The sequence below is a fragment of the Amblyomma maculatum genome, chromosome 1 (assembly GCF_055883805.1).
Source record: "Amblyomma maculatum isolate TAMU_Amacu chromosome 1, ASM5588380v1, whole genome shotgun sequence".
NCBI lineage: Eukaryota > Metazoa > Arthropoda > Arachnida > Ixodida > Ixodidae > Amblyomma > Amblyomma maculatum.
Genome location: NC_139344.1, coordinates 330588723 through 330608571, shown reverse-complemented (window position 1 = coordinate 330608571; position 19849 = coordinate 330588723). Strand labels below are relative to the sequence as shown.

The 19849-nt window shown below is 42.5% G+C and overlaps 1 protein-coding gene across 1 annotated transcript in view; it reads left to right on the top strand.

Annotated features, from left to right (window-relative positions):
* The window catches only part of LOC146207418 (glutamate receptor ionotropic, kainate 2-like), a 123426-nt gene that overhangs the window by 45070 nt on the left and 58507 nt on the right, over positions 1 to 19849 (top strand). The window contains exons 2-5 of the mRNA XM_084587224.1: positions 2400 to 2549; positions 6970 to 7221; positions 12371 to 12603; positions 16232 to 16456. Coding sequence (XP_084443350.1) covers positions 2400 to 2549; positions 6970 to 7221; positions 12371 to 12603; positions 16232 to 16456 — 860 coding nt within the window. The remainder of the gene's footprint in view (positions 1 to 2399; positions 2550 to 6969; positions 7222 to 12370; positions 12604 to 16231; positions 16457 to 19849) is intronic.

Below are 19849 nucleotides of genomic sequence, written 5' to 3'. Positions count from 1 at the left end.
GGGAGAGTAACTTGAGCATTTAACCATGATTTAATCCTCTATTCCCCCAGGGATTTACATCAGTGTGCTTGTACCAAGAAACGCTGCCGAATGCCCTAAAAGGGAACGCAAGAGTAGTGGATCCAGACCCTTATAGCCTTCTTTTTGTTGAGTAGCTCATTGAAACCATTGCTGCTTTTAGCTTGCCAAATACTCACTAATAATTTTGCCTTTGTATAAAGTTTGAAAGAAGCATTCTTGAACTGATAATTGCAGAACAATTATTACCGCCTTTTCTACGTTGCATAGGTGTATATATCTAACGGGGAAATATCTAGACTGACCGAAGCGGCGCAGTGAGCATCAAGCTAGACATAGCGATAGGCACCTCTCTTGTAGTTATCAAGATTCGGACTCACAACATTGGTGTCATGCAAGGAAGCTGGGAGGGGCCTAAGGATATGAAGTGCGCAAGTTTATTTTGGCAATAAAGCTCACGCATTTTGCATACGTATTTGAATGCGCAAAAAACGCGAAGCATCAGGCAGCCGCTTCCACAGCGAAGTTTATCTATTTATTTACTAGAATTCCTATTTAGTTCAAGGGCAAGTGCATCCGGGTATAAAAATGCGCCCATATAATTTTGCGGTGCCAGATGTGCTCTGACCTTGACAGTGGCGAATCGTCTGCTAGGAAGCGAAATTACATGCATACATGCATGTCGTGCCACTAAGTGTCATTGCATGTCTGCTAGTGTTCTAGTTTTCAAACAGTTCAGTACCCTTTCCGGCATATTTTGCTGCGGCGCCAATATAAAGAAGTTATTGTGCAACGAGTTGCACTGCACGCTTCAGACGCGACCTTCTTTCTTCTCCCCTGAGAGGGGTAGCAGCGTTCTTGGAGTCCTTCAAGTGAACAGCATTTCGCGAAGGTATAGTTTTTTTTTTATTCGTCTACAAATAGAGCAGCAAAGTTAAAACACTCAAAAGCATTTTGAAGGCACCGCCTGCACCGCTATGAATGTTTGGTTTCTTCCCTTTGAACGATATATATATATATACATATATATATATATATATATATATATATATATATATATATATATATATATATATATATATATATATATATATATATATATAGTGTCACATTAGGCGGTGCAACGCATAAGGAAAGAAGAAGACTCTCGTGAGTTTTTTGAGAGAAGACGACGTTCAACAGCGTCGGCTGGTGCCTACAGAGAACGTCCGCTGGAAAGCCTTGTCTTCGGTGTCCGCCCTCTGCTACAAGCTGAACTACCCCGTAACAATATAAAGACGACGTTCAACAGCGTCGGCTGGTGCCTACAGAGAACGTCCGCTGGAAAGCCTTGTCTTGGGTGTCCGCCCTCTGCTACAAGCTGAACTACCCCGTAACAATATATATATATATATATATATATATATATATATATATATATATATATATATATATATATATATATATATATATATATATATATATATATATATATATATATATATATATATATATATATATATATATATATATATACATATATATTTGCAGTGACGCGGTTAATTCTGAGATATGCATAAGGTACCCTCCTAGATATACTTGCCATCTTGCTCAAGCAATGTTGTGTGGCATGTCTTTTTATACAGAAAAAAAAAAGGCAACCGTAGCGGTTCGCCAGGTTTCTCGACTTTTTCTCACGAGTGTACGTGGCTGCTATATGTATGCACGAGCAAAAAAATTCTTCTCTCTTTTCTCTTTTTTCAACGTTTCGGCCGGAGCCCTGGCTTTCTCAAGACTCTTGATATATATATATATATATATATATATATATGGTTTGGTTTAGGTTTTGTGGGGTTTAACGTCCCAAAGTGACTCAGGCTATGAGAGACGCCGTAGTGGAGGGCTTCGGAAATTTCGACCACCTGGGGTTCTTTTACGTTCACTGACATCGCACAGCACACGGGCGCCTTGCTTTTCGCCTTCACCGAAAAGCGGCCGCCGAGGCCGGGATTCGATCCCGCGTCCTTGGGAACAGTATTCGAGCGCCGTAACCATTGCACCACCCCCGCGTGGTGGAATGCAAAATAGCACAAAATGCACAATATACTATAAATAAACAAAATATATCATTTTAACATACTACAAACAACAAAATATTCAAGATCACATATCGCATTGATGACACATAAAGTATTACGCTATTTACATTTGTTAGGCGCATGTCACGAGATCAGTTTGTAAACAGTAAATTTAACGCCATATTTGACCTTAGCGACATTCTATGTAGTGTCTCTACACGTACAAAGTAACCCGATGTTGGCAGAATGGTTTGCCTATGTATGCTGGACAATGGCAATTCTCTGTACCAGATATTTCATACCACACCTTTCTTATTCGGACAGGAGGTCTGTTCGAGACGAAAGAGGACGCCATCCTCTTCCAAGCAGCCGTGGATGTGGTCAACCAAGACTCGACCATAAACATGGAGCCGGACCTATTGCCACTGGTCGAGCTGCTTCCAGAAGACGACAGCTACGAAGCGGTCAGGGACAGTGAGTACGCGACGCCTTGTGGTCCTCGCACAATTTTAGCCTGCAGATTTAAATAAGAAATCTTAAGTGTTTCCGAAATTGCACCTCGCTTTGTGTGTCTTCAGATATTTATTCTTGACAGGTCACATTGTCGGGCGGCAAAACCATGTAACTTTAAATCTATATACCCACTAATATATCTAGAGCGTGATCTAATCGCGGCAAGCTGTGTTTTAGGAAGTACTAATGATTAGGTCAATTCAGACTATGTAAAGAAGAAATGTAGTTAAGAGAACTCAAGTCAGCCTTCATTTTGCGAGAAGTGTTTCAGTGAGGGGAGGCATCTTCCAGAAATATGTGGTAGTGAGCTCAGGTTAGGGGTTAGTGATCGATCAGGCGAGGGATTTATTCAGGTAATTAGCGAAGAAAATATGCAGCTATTATGAGGCAGTGTTGTATAAGTGCTGTAAATATAATTAAGGGACTAAACTTATACTTGCATAAAGCGGCATAGATGAGAACCGGAAAGCAAAAACTGTTTCACTTTTGGAACTTCAAATTTTTCGAATATAATCCCTCTGCTATTCAGTATGACGGGAATCTTGTTCAGTTTTGGGGAATTTTAAGAATTAAAAAGACGGATAAACATTTTCTCGCTAATATTAACGTAAAGCGGATCGATAATTGGCACGACAACATCGGTCACAACGTGGGCATTGAGGCTACCTGAGGAACACAACAAACTAAAATCAATTTGTTCTCTCTCGCCCCATCTGCTTTCTTTGCATCGAGTACTAATACAGCGTTGTTTCCGATACCGAAATTCTCCCGGCACCGCGGGGCCAACAATATGTGAGACACTGTGCCGGCCGTCTCAGTTGCACATTGACGGCTCAGACGTATCCGGCTATTCTAACTACAACCTCAATTTTTAACTTTGAAGAATGCGGCCAGAATGATTCGAAAAGTCGGCTCTCATCTCATTCGATTTTGGCCAAAGTGCCCAGTTTTTTTCTTTCTGATTTTTTTTTTTCTTCAGTGTCTTCATTTAGGCCGGATGTCGACCTTTATAATGCATAAACTAATCTGGGAGTAAACATAACTGTGCAGTGTACGTTAGCCTGATCCCTAAAAGGCGCCTATGTTAATGTAGTGACTCGCGTGGCATGCGTCCACCGCACGCCGAAAGAAGTGGAGCGTGCTGCATGCAGCGCCGGCACGAGAGCTTCGGAACGCTCGGGATATTCGCCTCGGCCGGACGGTGCCGCCGCCGCCTCTTCAGTTTCTGCTCAAATAAATGTGGCCGCGGTCGCCCTTTCCTGGCGACCTCTACATTAGTATTTAATGCTATTATTCTACACACTCTTTTACTTTGTTTCCATTCAGATAATTTCGAAGGAATGAAGCCTTAAGCCAAATTCCTAACCACTTCCTCCTTTAACAATTTCCTTGTCTGGTTATGGCGGCTGTCGTTTCTCACCGGTCACTCTTGTTTAACTATAAGAGGATTAGCCCGGAGAAGATAACTCATAAATGCTTTACGAGTGTTTGGGAATTCAGTTTTCACTAACCACTGTGAAGCGCAAGGATTACTGAGAAAAAAGAACTATGGTCCTGTAAGGAAGAATGCAGGTATTGCAGATTACTTCCGAAGACGGAATGTTCCGGACTGAACAAGGGAAGCTTTGAATGTACCATGAAATTTAATTTCTTGCCCAGCCTAAACTAACGTGCACGGAAAAGGGTTGTGAATTTTACAGCACCTCATCCTACGTATTTCTATTTAAATATTTTAGCCCATTTAAATAACCTTTGGTGTCCAACAATGGCACCGGCTATTCATTTTTGCTAGAGTAATTATATCATGCAATACTGTAGACTACGAAATAGAAGACACTATGCACAAGCTAAAAATGTTAAGAAACATTTGTTAATAAGCACGAGATAGATGACAAATAATCCCTAAACAGTATAAACAAACAATAGGCTAGGATTTTAAAACGTAAAAATAAGGGCGTCTGTGAAGAATAAGCTGAAAGTTTGCGATGACAAACGTTGAAATAATAAACGAGTAATGCAAGCCCAGAAAAGCTAACGATATAGATAAAAGGTTGACAGCCGGGAAGCATGAGTGGATATTGTCAGGTCGTCACTATCACATCTAGGAAATCAAGTAACATGTTAGAGCACTGAAAGATGCCTGCGAGCTGAAATATACATTTAAACGGTATATGGTTTTCACTTTTGTACACATGCTTCGGCCATTGATTACGTGTGAGAGGTTCTGAACTCTAAAAGACTTTTTAAGAAGGCTGGTTAAGGCCTTCTTTTATCGTGTTCGATGGTCTGCAATTTCTGCTTTCTGCATTCAGAATGCAACCAAAGGAACACTTCTTCAAAGGGTTCTTCTCGGAGGTTCCTCCCAAGCAAACCACTCTCAATATGGTTAGCCGCTCAAAGTGCCTTGTTGGTGTTTTGCGCTTTCAGGCTGGCGTGCGGCCTTTTATTCTGAAAATAAGCAAACCAATTACCAATAATGCGCATACATAGAGTGTTTGCCGAGGATATTTTGATCCCGCTAGGGCTTGGCTGTACTGTTAATTTCTTCTTCTCGAAGCCCAAGGCTTACCGTCTTCTTAAGAAAATTGGTTTTATAGATAAAGAGGGGCTCTTTAATGTCCAAAGGGGATCTATGTTTTCTTTTCAACCTTGTCACATTTCCAGAGACATTAATTGCATATGTTAGACGCTCTATGGTTGTCAAAACAACGTCCCATTGAAATGAATAATCTTTTCCTTCACCCATAAAAATAAGGTCCGAGGTGATCTGTGTGCCTAAAGGTTGGCGTATGCTTCAAAGCTGTTTAACACGAAAAAGAGAAAGGGAGGGAGAAAAAACAGAGCTTTAGAAGACAACATAGCTGTCAGGGATGTTAAAGCTGTGTCCCAGTACACAATGCTTTATTTTGGGGTTCTGCAAACCCAGTGGGAAGCTGATGCTCTGAAAGAGAAAAACAGCTCCACGAAGAAGGGAAATCCATGAAATCAGCTGTAATCTGGCCGCCGGAGCAGTTATAATTCCACATTGCTCAGGACTGCATCACGAATGAAACTTACCAGAAAGAAGTTACGAACTGCTAAAACATGCACAAAATATATGCTTTTAAATATTTATGTCTAAATGTATCAAACAATGCACACTAAAAACATCTGCTCGGCTAACATTGAACTTCCACTTAATAATCGGACAACAGCAGATATCCGTGGGAACTATAAATTAATGATTTTTTTTTTTCACAGTGCGCAAGAGGTGGATAAAAAGTTTTAATGAAAGAAATCAATAGAGACGAGCATTTCAGCACCAATAATAAGATGTAGAAAGAAATTACGAGAACGGCTCATAAGTCGAATGCTGCGCGGAAAAAACTATTATGTATCTATTCTTTCTTATTCTGCTTGTTGCCTCTGCCTTTAGCATTTGTTGATATAAAGATCAAAACTGTGCACCGAGGGAAGAGGTCTTACCAACTTAGCCCTACTTTCATATTTTATTTGCGCGTGACACTGCGAATCTTTAAGTTGGTATCAAGTGAAAGAGGCAAAGCATACGAACTTATTTACATAAATAATCTGAACATCATTGTTCGGTAAAATTTTGGCCGACAATAAAATAAAAGTAGATGGTTTAAACTCTGCTGAGCCGAACGTGGAGCGCAAGCTTTAGCTGCGGGTGACCGAGCGTTGCATCGATCACAACCAGTGTTCCGTAGAACGCATCGAAGTGCACCGGCGTTCTATGCAGAATCCGTTTTCATGCCCTACGCATGCGATGCCGGCAGACGCTTTCCTGCTCCACTCGGTTAGCTCTCCGCGGCGGCGCGCGCATGCGCAATGCGGGAACTACCCTTCTCCTCCTCTCTGTAGCTGGCGCAGTGACGGAATACCTGTGGAACGGTGCAGCTGGTTGTCATGGTTACGGCGCAGGTGTTCTAGCGGCTCCGGCTCCGCAAAGTGACATTGGCATTACATGGCGTAGTGAAGCAAAAAGTGTTGATTATGTCGTAGCTTGACCTTCTTTCCAAACGCAGCCGATACCATTGTGAAGAAGAGAAGCATAATAAAATAGAATGTCATTAAATTTTTTTACAGCATGAGGTGCCTTATAAGATGCGACTCAGTTGGAATTCTAAAACTAATAAAAACATTGCTCTTGCAAATTGTTCCAATACATTTACTTTTTAGTTTGGCTCCCATGTAGAGTTGCGGGCGGAGCTGCGAATGGGCTTACAACGTGTGTAGTTAATTCGATCAGGGCCTAATCGGTTGGTGCGGGAATGACGGACGTGCAATTTTGCGCCTTACTCAAAGGAGTTTGGTTATGATCCGTTGCCATTGGCTATTTTGTATATCTTGTCCTGACCAATTGTTTGTCCACGTGCAGCATGTCGGCTCCTGCAGAGGGGCGTGGGTGCCGTGTTCGGCCCCATGTCATCGGTGAGCAGCGAGCACGTGAGCGACGTGTGCAACAGCCTCAACGTGCCGCACTTGGAAACCCGCTGGGACCCAGCGCAAGAGCAGTACGACGACTCGCTCAACCTGTTTCCCGACCCTGCAGTGCTGGCAGAGGCCTACGTAGCACTCATGAGCTACTGGCAGTGGCGATCGGTGGCCATCATTTACGAGGAGGAAGAAGGTGCGATACCAGCTGCCGCTTTGGTTTTTCATGGCAGTGTTTTAGCCAGTTGCCGCTCGCAGGATTCGTCATCTTCTTTACAGACGCTCATTGTGAATTGCTGAGTATAAATTATATATTCTAGAATATTTCTAAAGCCTCACTGAATTTTCAGTGGGGTCATTGAACCAGAACCGCAGGTGAAGTAGAAATACCTGGACGTCATCAGTTTTTCCTTCGCTGTAAAGTCCTCTACTCTTCCGGCTGTCCAGTTTTCTAATAGACTGTCGCTCACGCGTCACCACGCTTGCCTTCAGATTAAGCTCCAGATGAACATGTTACAGATGAAGGTGCATCCAAAAATAATTTGAAGAGCGTTTAAGATCCGCCTTCAAAGGCATGACACGACAGTCTTAATGGCTCCCATTTGCAGATCGATCCTCGGGAATCCTCGTTCGCACTTATGAACTTTGCTATTGTCTTAGTAAGCTGCACGAACCTGCCTGTGTGGCTTACGGGCACGTGTAGAATGTTTGAATAGGGATTCAGAGGTCTCTGGCTTGGTTACAATCCCACCCTTCGCAAAGCTGCTCCCATATCGCGTGGTCTCGTGGCGTCGCAAAACCTGCCGACCAATCAGTGCCAGCCATGCGAGCTACCAGCTGCAAGAGGTATACTCGTGATATTTCGTGGACAACGCCGACAACGAACACGCCGGACTTCCTGCTGAATGGGGCTCTTAACAGTGCTGCTTTGCAACATGGTGCACCAAGATCCTCCTGCCTCAAGAGCATTGCTCCTAATGTCCAATACCTTCCCTTGTTTCCCATGCACAGTTATGCCATGCACAGGCCGTTCACTCATCTTCTGAAATAACAAAAGTAGCAATTTTATTTATTAATTTATTACTACTTTAGTTATCGCTCGAGAGTATTGTAGGTGATTACCTTCATAGAAAAGAACGTGAAGGACATTTTACAGCGTAGGTAGCCTAGCGCACGATTCGCCTACAGTATTGTAATTTAACTCTCAAATGTTTTACCCTAGTCCTGTAAACAAACATTTATCAGTGTATAGATTGTGTTCCATAAAGTTTGATAAACAGTCTCCATTAAAAATAAACGTAAAAGTAACATTGCGAGACTGCAACGCCGCCCTTTTTTACAACAAAGGAGAAGCAATCGCGCCGCTGGCTGTACACGAAATATAGGGCTTTCTGTAGTGGTGTAAAATACAGCCCTGTTTCCATTTGTATTGTTAATCTCATGACCGGTAATCTGGATGGCCTCCTACTTTGCATAATCTTCATAAATTATTGCATCCATTGCAAAATTAATTATTTCGAGGCCTCTACAAGGATTATAAGGTGCGGGATTAACAAAGTTCTTTCCTACACGCGAGCTATAAGTAATAAAACCGCTCGATGAATTTGAATTAGGGAATATTGCGTTGTGTACTTTACTTGAGCGCAATTCGTTTCATTTATGCTATTTAATAGATAATATTAATTTCAGAAATGCCAGGAGTATAATGGTTCTCGAAAAAAAAAAAAAAGAAAATGTTAATTGAATAGCGATAGGCAAAAGTGGAGCCACAAGTTCGGCCTAGCTGTGAAATGTATCGGAAAGCAATAAATGTGGCTCTCCTTGCACCAGGCACTGCAATTTACCATCTATATTATTCATTGCTTATGCGCTGAAATAAAAAAAAAGAAAGTTGACTGAGGTTTGTATAGTCAGGTTAGAAACTGCAGCACGACAGTGGACAATTTATTACTTCAGCTGCCATCTTTCTAGAGCGCGCCTCAAAATGAAGGCTAACTGTGAGTTTGCCTAGAAAAATTGCGCGCGAATCGCTCTTCGCACGTGGCGTGGTCAAAAAACGGCCTACCGCTCTGAATCGGTAATTCGAGCTAAGAACCCGAAAAAAGTTGGGCAAATGGTTCGGCCTCTTATTTGACGCCAGACCCTGATAGAACTGCAAAGCCCCGAACAAAACGCAGCTTTCCACTTGCCGCAAACTGCTCTGAGTTCAGGCTCCACTTTTTTGAAGAGAAGCATTGCGTCAGCAGGGCTGCCGCAAGTTTCCGCCACGCGTAGGAATCTCCCGAAGGCGGTTTCCTCGCTTATCGGCCCTTGCACAACGCCTCGAAAGCTGCTCGTGACGGCTTCCTGCAGTGCTTTGAGCGCTACGCGGCTTTGAGAGCCGTGAAAGGCTTATGTTCGGAAAAAGCGTGGCCTCGCATTGAAGCTTCCTGAATGTTCGTTTCGAAATGATGGACAGATGGCGTTCTCGATGCCCCTCCATTGTCCGTGCTTCGTGCCAGATAATACCCTGTGCGTATTTATTTCGGACTGTGAATATATAAAAAAAGGGCCGAACTAGGAGTATGGTAGATTGAAGATAGCGCATTTTAGCGGCAGCCCTACGCAATAGGTCCGCTGAAAAAAAAAAAAAAAAAACAACGATGGCTTAACGTGCGACAAAGCGCAATGGTAACAACTGCTTTGACTAAACTTAAGTGATGATTTATTTTTTCTGTTTTGTAAGGCCCTTTCCTGTTAACTGTGCATGGTGTGACCAGAGCGATGGGCACAATAGATATATGTTGCTACATTTTATCAAAGCAGTAGTGCAAAAAAAAAAAAAACAAAAAAAACGCGCCATAAATATTATTTCCTTTCTGTATTGAAAGTACCCACATCTATTCACTGCAGAAAATAAAGTATCTAATACGCTGTTGTGATGTTCATTTATAGAAATTTCCTTTTTTTATAGGCTTAAATCTGTTACAAGGCATATTTTTGTATGCAACGCATGTGAAAATAGGAACAAAAACAACGAATTACATTTAGATAAGTAGCATTATGTACGATAACGCTTGTCAAACATTTGAAAAGCACTCCTTGCAACAACAAAAAAAAAAAAAAAAAAAAAAACAAAAAAACAAACAAAGCAGAGCTTATTCGTCGCATATTTCTTGTGCTCCCTCACATGCTTGCACATCAATTCAGCGCAAGTCTTCTTTTCAAGATCGGCAGTGGCGCTGGATGTGACAGGTCATGGAAGTATGTCTGCAGGCGCTTCAGTTCGCGAGTTCAAAGTTGTAGCGTGCCGAATAAGTATTTCTCAAGGGTAAGTAGAAACCCTAGAGTAGTCTTCATAGGGAAGTGTTGGCAAGCTGTGTCTACTATCAATGAATACACCTATCTATCTATCTGTGACAGTTTAAAAAAAAATACTGAAGAAAGAGCGGTAGTCAAAGTAAATTCAAGCAGTCAACAACCATGTACCATAAACTACACGCTTGATATCAGGATCACGGTGATCGGTTTCGAAGTAAAGTCATTGCTTGAACGGCTCACGCTAGTTGCAGTGTTGAGTGCATTAAATAAATACTTCCCATTATCTGACCCTCAAACAGTATTAGCTGCATGCATTTGGTGCTGAGTGCATAGCAATTATTATCCAGCTTAAGCATCCTGAGATTGTACTTGCCTCAATATACTAGACCTTAGGATAGCTTTAACGCGAAATATTTAGGGTAGCCTTTCAGCGCAGAACCCGGCCGTGCCGATACTACGTGTAGACAAAATTGCAATTGGTAGAAAATGATTGACGGCACACTTCCACCGTTAGCACTGGGAAGTGAACGATTTCCGCTGAAAAGAAAATTTAGAAAGAGTGAGACAGTAATCAAACATTGATGGATCCTGTGTCAGACACGCTGTCCCAAGGCCGTGCACGCATTTTCATATGGCTCGCTGAAAGGAGGGCTTTATATAATTTTCGTGGATTTTTTCATATTATGTGGTACTTTACGACAGCATGCTAATGAGTAGATGCGAGTGAAATTAGAGAGGCATTAATTGAGGGATCAGTGATGAATCGAGTAACGAAGCGCATGCCGATCAGATGTGAGTGTACGCAAACCAGGATCCTGCTATAAAGGAACAGTCGACGGAAGTCACTGACGCTGTATCAAAAGCGGAGCCTTATTGCCTAGCAGTTTTTTTTTCTTATTAGCTCTTGTATCTCTTTATATTTTAAAGAATTTGCCCGGCGTCAACCGCTACAGGAAACTGGTAGATGTTTTTTTGACCCCCTTCTACTGCACAGCATCTCCAGACCAACGGCTATATTATGATTATTGTGTTCGAAGTCCTTATCATATATTAAAGCAAGCTTACAGGTCGAGGAAACATGTGCATCGCTTTGTGTACTGGTAATAAGCATGCAATATGTGAACAAGGTATCTACTATCAGCTGGGTGCAACATTAATATTTCTGCACGCTTCTGAAGTGCATATGTAACGCAACTGGAATCTAAAATCTTCATGCAGCCAACTTCAGGCCATGCGGCAGCATATATGTTCAGATCTGCTCTTCACCCTAAAAGCTTTCGTTACTGTACGCCTACGCAAGCGATATTACATTATGACTTCCCGGCGGCTGTGTGCAGTGTAGTCATACCTCCAGAGGGCTAGGCCAACGGTTGACTCCGGCAATAGATTGGCAGAGGAATACTGCAGAATATAGCTTTGGAGATAATCCATTAACCCTTTGAAACAGGGCTTTCACAGTTACATTCATAGTGAACTTACACTAATTATTTGGTCTTGGAAAGCTTCAGAAGAGTTTATATTCCCCCAAAATTGCTTTTTCTGCTACTTAACGAACGGCGTAAGAAGTATTTCTGAGAACAGCGAGCTTGGCAGAATTATTGTCGATACAGCCTTGTCCTAGTTGCTACTCTAATGCCACAGACGTTTTGAAAGAAAGAAACATTGTTTTAACTCACGAACCCGTCTGAAGGCATTATTTAGCAAATACTTGTACGAGAAAATTTCATACGATGTTTAGGTTTTGAATAAAATTTTTACATGACTGCTGAAAATTTCCCTTCGGTGCATTCTATGGCAAAAGTAACAATTTCACTTTCAGACCTTTAGGCGGACTATTTTGCGTAGGCTAAACGTGAGGTACGTTCAGGCGGAATAAGCGTTTGACAAATATAGTTAGCTGCGTCTGAAACCTCGCGCCGTCTCTCTACAGCAATCTCATCTGTCCACAGATTTGCTTTAGTCTTTTTATGATGTGAAGAAGATCTTTCGAGGGTTACCTTCTGTGCCTCACATTACACGTCCGATTGGCGGCATCGTTCGTGCAGAAGTGGCGGAGATGAAGGGCCTGCTGGAGGAACTTCGGGAGGCGGACATCGACGCGGATCACTACGCTCGCAACTCGACGGACTCTTTCCGCGACGTGCTCAAGAGGGTGCGGGAGGACGAGCACACGCACATCTTCGTGGCGATCGAGGATGAAGACACCGAGGTGTTCCTTATGCAAGCGATGCAGATCGAGATGCTGAACGACGACTACGCATACTTGTTCCGGACCTTGGTGAGTGGCGGGATTTACGCCTGGCCTCTGATATCCGCTGTGCCCGCGACACAGGGAAACTGCTTCGTTAAGCGGAAAACTCTTTCACAACTCTGTTCCTACTAAAATTCGATTGTCATCTGAGTCTGCGTGTTCGCTTGCGTTATTCAGGAATGCGCGTACCTTTAAAGCTCTGAGGAATCTATTTGAAGATAATAACATTGCCTTCCCACTCATTCAATCACGTGACGTTTACAGTGGGTCACGGGCCAAACGCGGATGATGGTGTGGTCTAGCATCATATATACCTGCACTAAAACAAGGAAAAGCTTCTCCTAATAGCAGTTTCGAAGTGGTTGTGATGACGATGGGTATTGTTGGCCATTTTCGTGTTCATAGCATATCAGAGCTCCTTTTCCTCTAGGGTAGATTCTTGTTATTGCAAACCAGAAATGAATCGATTCAAGGCACTTTGAGGTTTTCATTTGTCTACGTGACTAAGACTCTACCAGCTGAATACTGACCAAACCATACACTAACTGTACTAATTTGCATCGCTATACGAGACTGTGAGTGAGAGACGTACCTTGAAACAGTCAGAGGAGCAGCTACTCATTTGTAAGCACCTGAACGCATCTGTGGCTGCAAAAAAAAAAAAAAAAAAAAAAGAGGAATGTTAAATGGCATATAATTGAAATTTTTTGCAGTTGAAGAATAATTGGCCGTTTTTTCATTGCTCGAACCAGGAACCAAAGCCTTATTCACTGCGGTAGGTGGGCAAACTAAGCAAAGCAGGATAGCTTGCAGGGTTATAGCGAATAATACGATTATTAGCTTTGAAGGTTTCCATAAACCCACTGAATTGACTTTAGTGGAATTGGCTACAACTGCTTTGCTCCTACGTCAAACTAAATGCAATGATCAATAAACATGCCCTTGCTTCGACAGCACGTACGCGTGGTTAATTAGATGTAATATGAATGCCAGAGAAAGTGAGAATTCAGAGAAAGTGAGCGACGTCTATGTTCGTATCGGTGTTCTTGTGTCATTAAGGATTGCTTACTGGTAAGCCGCTTAGGAGGGAGATGAACAGATACATTGAACGACACTAATTTCTCCGTCTCTTTAGCCATTTCTTTATTTCTGTCAGAATTCGGCAGCTAGGACTCCCATGTTTCTTTTTCTCAAATACGGTAGGTACAGCTATTGAGTCCGTCATGTATTCGCTCAAACGATTAAAGACTGTATTTTTCATGTCAGTCATATTAACAAATAAAGCTCTGTGGCACTACACAGGATATATTCATGCCCTCCTTCTACTGCTCCCTCTATTCATGTCCTTTCTGAAAAGTTATGTGGCTCCTATTTCTCATCAATGCGCCGTATGTAAACGCGGCTATGTGAGTTCTGAAGGAAAACTTGAGGAGAGTTAACCCTTTTGATCTCGTACTTTTAACGCTCTCCCCTCAATAGAACTTCCGTACTGTGTTACCCAAGGCATGCATCGCGAATTCCAGATGTCTGACGCAATCTCACAGACTTTCTCACTCATTGCGTAATGCCGATAGCTGTGGGCAGCGAAACGCAGCAGTAAGGGCGAGGCCTGTTAGCTGCCTAGCATCCAAAACTGCATCAAGAATAAAAATGACAGTCCCACCAAAATCATAAGTCTCTTTAGGATGCTAGCAGTAGTCGTTTGCATCTTGACGGTGATGCGCTTCCGAAGAGGGTGAATAAAGCCGCGCAAGCCACGCCGGACGACTGGTCGTGTTTGGCGCGCCGCACCTTGCCGAGTTGCGCGGCACATTCCGGCAAAGGTGATTAGCATATATAGAGGCCTCCAACTCGTCTTCGCGAAGCCCAAATATTCCAGGCCAACGGACCTCATCGGTTCAAAGATGCATTCGTTTTGCGCAATATGCAGCCGTGAGACCGCACAGCTCACATGACCTATAACTCATATAAGTGGGCGTTCATCCTGGTCACAGAGCAGCCATTGTCATCGCCCCATTTTTATAATCTGCCCAAGCCCCGCCGAGGTGGTGCCGTGGTTACGGTGCTCGACTACTGTCCCCAAGGATGCGGGATCGAATCCCGGCCTCGGAGGCCGCTTTTCGATGCAGGCGAAAAGCAAGGCGCCCGTGTGCTGTGTGAAGTCAGTGCACGTTAAAGGGTGGCCGATAGATATTTCCGGAGTCCTGCACTACGGCGTCTCTCAAAGCCTGAGTTGCTTTGGGACGTTAAACCCCACAAACCAAACCAAATATAACCTGCCAAACAAACCTATCTTCCTCTTAACTCTAATTAGTCGTGCTCAGGGTCACAGGTGGTGTCTATCCTGCCACATCAAATTGCTTGACCTTGTCGCCTATGTATAACTGCCTATTTTCTCTGCTAAGTTATCGTTCATTTTTCTCGCCATGATCTCTCAGTATTTTTGGTGGTCGACTGTTGAGGTAAAGGCCACAGGCTCGAATCCTGGCTGCGGCGGTGACGTTTTGATCAATAGAGAATGCGAAAATATCCTCACGCTGTGCGCTTTCATAGTATAGTAATGAACCGCAGGCTCATAGACCGCATACAGCTTCACGACAATTACCATTACAATATCAGCATGACTATCTTTGCTTCCCCTATATATACAGGCTTTTGACCCTGCGCGACCACTGGTTTTGTGGACTCTGCAGAACGAACACCAACCAAATTTATTTCCCGCCCTTGATTTGCACTGGGACATCATAAACTAAAGTCTGTTCTCTAATCTATCCTGCTATACATGCTGGCGAAACGAACGCTAAGAAAGAAAAAAGAATGTTTCAGAGGGAATTAATTCTAAGCAGAGGTCAAGCAATTGAGACGCATATCAATAGAAAACGAATAATTATTTTATGTTTCAGTGCACGGGCCTACTAATGGCAAGCAGTGACTGGTAGCAGAAAATTGCTGTTCATTGTAATATACACATTATGTCCACAAAACAGGTTTTCCTTTTCAATTCTGTCACGTGTAGAAAAACTGAAATACTGGATGCTCATTTCGTCGAAAAATATGCTTGAGCGATGCAATAGCAAGCAGTATCTGTATCGTGTCTTCAATATGGAATATATTAGGACCGACAAAAATCCTGCAATCAATGAAGTGGAGTTTAAACGCTTACGTGTTCTGCCCGCATCGAACAGAAATTATTATATGAAATTACTGCACCTGCTTGCTTTCGTCATATATATATATATATATATATATATATATATATATATATATATATATATATATATATATATATATATATATATATATATATATATATATATATATATATATATATATATATGTATGAATGGAATATATTACTCTGTACCTATAACGACATGAGAAGTAATATTGGAAAGTTTATAATCAAAAACAGAGTGCAAATTTGCAGACGCTAGGTGGTATTAAGAAGGGAAACCCTAGCGAGTGCACGCAGAATTGAAATTCAACTGAGCAATAAAATCTCAGCTGTTTTTCCTCTGCGTATCAGAGACCATTGCTAAAATGGTAGTAATGATTAAATATTGCTAAGCAGCAATGCAATGTCACAATACGCTGAAAACGAAGACGGTATTCAACAAAGATCTTGAAAAAAGATGCGGTACAAACTACTCTGCAGGATTTCCACATGGCTGACCTGGAGGACTTTATCTACAGCAAGGCCAACATTACGGCACTGAGGATAGTGGACGTGGATGATGCCGTGGGTGAAGTTCTCGACAAGAAGATTGACGAGCTTGAGGCGGAGAACACACCTAAGCTCCCAGAGGTTGTCCCTGAAGAAGAAGAGGAAGACTACGAAGGAGATGATGACGACCACGTCAAGTTCCCCAGGAAGCTATCGGTAAGTGTCCCACAATTAGGGGAATTATGTAGGTTAGGGCTCATAGTTAATCTATTCAGGCAATTATAGTACTCAGCGCTAGGAAACCTTCGCAACAATACGTGTGATTTACTCAAAACACGCGTAGAAAGAAGAACAGGGTGGAAGAAAGGTGACAGGCTCCATCAATGCGTAAAGGTCAGAGCTCAGCCATATGAAAGCCCTAACTGCACTGCGTCAAATGCACCGTATTGGGCGCCCTATGTATGTATGTATGTATGTATGTATGTATGTATGTATGTATGTATGTATGTATGTATGTATGTATGTATGTATGTATGTATGTATGTATGTATGTATGTATGTATGTATGTATGTATGTATGTATGTATGTATGTATGTATGTATGTAGGTATGTATGTATGTATGTATGTATGTATGTATGTATGTATGTATGTATGTATGTATGTATGTATGTATGTATGTATGTATGTATGTATGTATGTATGTATGTATGTATGTATGTATGTATGTATGTATGTATGTATGTATGTATGTATGTATGTATGTATGTATGTATGTATGTATGTATGTATGTATGCTTTATAACAAGGGAGCAATTACTCATCACAAGCGATTCAAGCGTCGTCATACGGTTACAAAGAAGAGCTTGAGAGCTTTTCCAGAAACTTCCTACTTCATAGTCAAAGCGAAATTTGTTGTGGTTTATTGTTCGAATCCGAGGCCTCCGGGGCAGCCGCTCTGCCAAGTAAGCTAACCGAGTGAACAAGCGGTACAGATGGCAAGTCGGGAGCGAATAGATCATCAGTTTGAAGAACCCGCCGGGAGCCCACAAATTTATTCAAATAGATTCAGTTCCGGCCATCGTAATACGAAGCACATCTCGGCGACAAAAGCGAATATTGGGAGGCATTTTAGAGGTAAGTTAGCACGTCACGCTAGTGCGCTCACGTGAGGATGCAAGTAGCCATTGTATATATTTTACGGAACACGTGAGAAAATTTAAAATACCAGGGTCGTGCTTCGTATTAGTTTGGTTGCACCTGTACACGCTTATTGATACCTAAGCATGTGGTTTTGCTTTCTATGGCAGATGGCTTGGGAATGGAGGCTGTCCGTTCGAATCCCGGAACTCTGAGCTTGAAAATAGCCCGAAATAATTTTTGCCGTGCATTCCGGATTTAGAGCTTCGACGCGTCAAAAGTCTGTCGAAGGGAGGCTAGGCCAATATCCCTTTGTCAAAATATTTCACCGCCGGAAAGCCAAGCACCATGCCAGGCGAAAGCTTGGCATGGTGCTTAGCTTGGCACACATAGCCAGAGCACTCAGGTGCTCTGGCTATGTGTGAACGACTCTGTACACTAACACCATCACCACATAGGCCACCATTGCGGTTAGACTACATCTGGTGGTATTTACTTCGTCATTTGACTACACCCTGCCCACTGCACGTTGTTCAAATGATCTGCTGTCGCGATAAAATCTGTTTGTCCTTCTCGCTTAGACGAGTATGATATAGCAACTTCCCCGGAAATATGGCGATCCGAGGTTGGCGCCCAAGGAAGAATTTTTCATCTTTTCATCAACTACGACGTTCTTATGAAACCTGTATGGGCTCCTTTGTAGCCGTAATACTGTCCGTAGAGAGACGCTAATGAGTAGTGACTCCCTTATTATGCCGGCTTTCAATGATATGTTTGCCACATCCACTCTGTTTATTTTCACTCTTGAATTACTCACTAGATATAAACGCAATACAAAAATAAAAAAATGTGCATTCGTTCTTTGAAATAAGAAACAAAGAGTAGCAAAAACCAGATAAAGTGGGAGAGAAAACAGATAAAGAAAACACATGGAAGTTACAGAAATTAGGTTTTGTTACTTGCCCTGCAGAGGAATGCGGGAGAGGGGGAGGAAGAAAGGAATTCATCTTTTAGCCTTCTTGTTAGAGGTCTTCAGTGTGAGATGTAGAAATAGCAGATGAAATCTAAATACAACGAATACTACGCAAATGCACACGAATCATATAACTAGCCGCTGAGACCTGTTAGGTGCGAAAACAGAACTCACACACTACGAAGTTCACTGAACACACAACACACAAAACAAAAAATTGCTAAGAAAATGGATGCGGGTCATATGACTGGAGCCGTACAAGACAGTAGAAAGTTCGCAGAGAGCGATGTCGACCTAACTTGTCGCACTTTTTACTCGTGAAGACGCTCTTACATTATGTCTGGTGCTGCTTAATCCTGGCTGCTGTTTCCGTAAAAAAAAAAAGAAAAGAAAAAGCCACAATCGTGAGCACTGTCGTGCAACAGTGACAAATAAAAAATGAAATCCAGACTAAAGAAAGTTTAAGAATAGCGGGCATATCTCACTGTCCTGATCTTCTCTGCTGTGTAAAAGTACTATTTATAATTTTATTCTATATTTAATTGGCCTAAGGCAATTGTGTCGCAAGACAGTGTGCGCAGGGAATTGTTATTCCTATTCCTTTAAGGTCCACTCTGACGTCTGTCCCGAAGGAGTGCTAGGTAGGTTGATATATATTGTTGACTTAATATTAGAGCAATATAGTAATAAAAGAGCAATAGTTTTGATGCACATACGACGCTCCTCCCACTCAAGTTCTCTTATTTTGAGCATACGCACCTGTATTGAATAGTGATAGAGGGTTATTTTTAGCTAAATATATTTGCCACATTATCGGCAAGTGGCTGTTCTTGTCCTGCTCTATAAAGCGAATTATCAGTTCCTGTTTACAGTTGGACACTTGGACCAAGGACACGACAGAACACACACACACACACACACACACACACACACACACACACACACACACACACACACACACACACACACACACACACACACACACACACACACACACACACACACACACACACACACACACACACACACACACACACACACACACACACACACACACACACACACACACACACACACACACACACACACACACACACACACACACACACACACACACACACACACACACACACACACACACACACACACACACACACACACACACACACACACACACACACACACACACACACACACACACACACACACACACACACACACACACACACACACACACACACACACACACACACACACACACACACACACACACACACACACACACACACACACACACACACACACACACACACACACACACACACACACACACACACACACACACACACACACACACACACACACACACACACACACACACACACACACACACACACACACACACACACACACACACACACACACACACACACACACACACACACACACACACACACACACACACACACACACACACACACACACACACACACACAC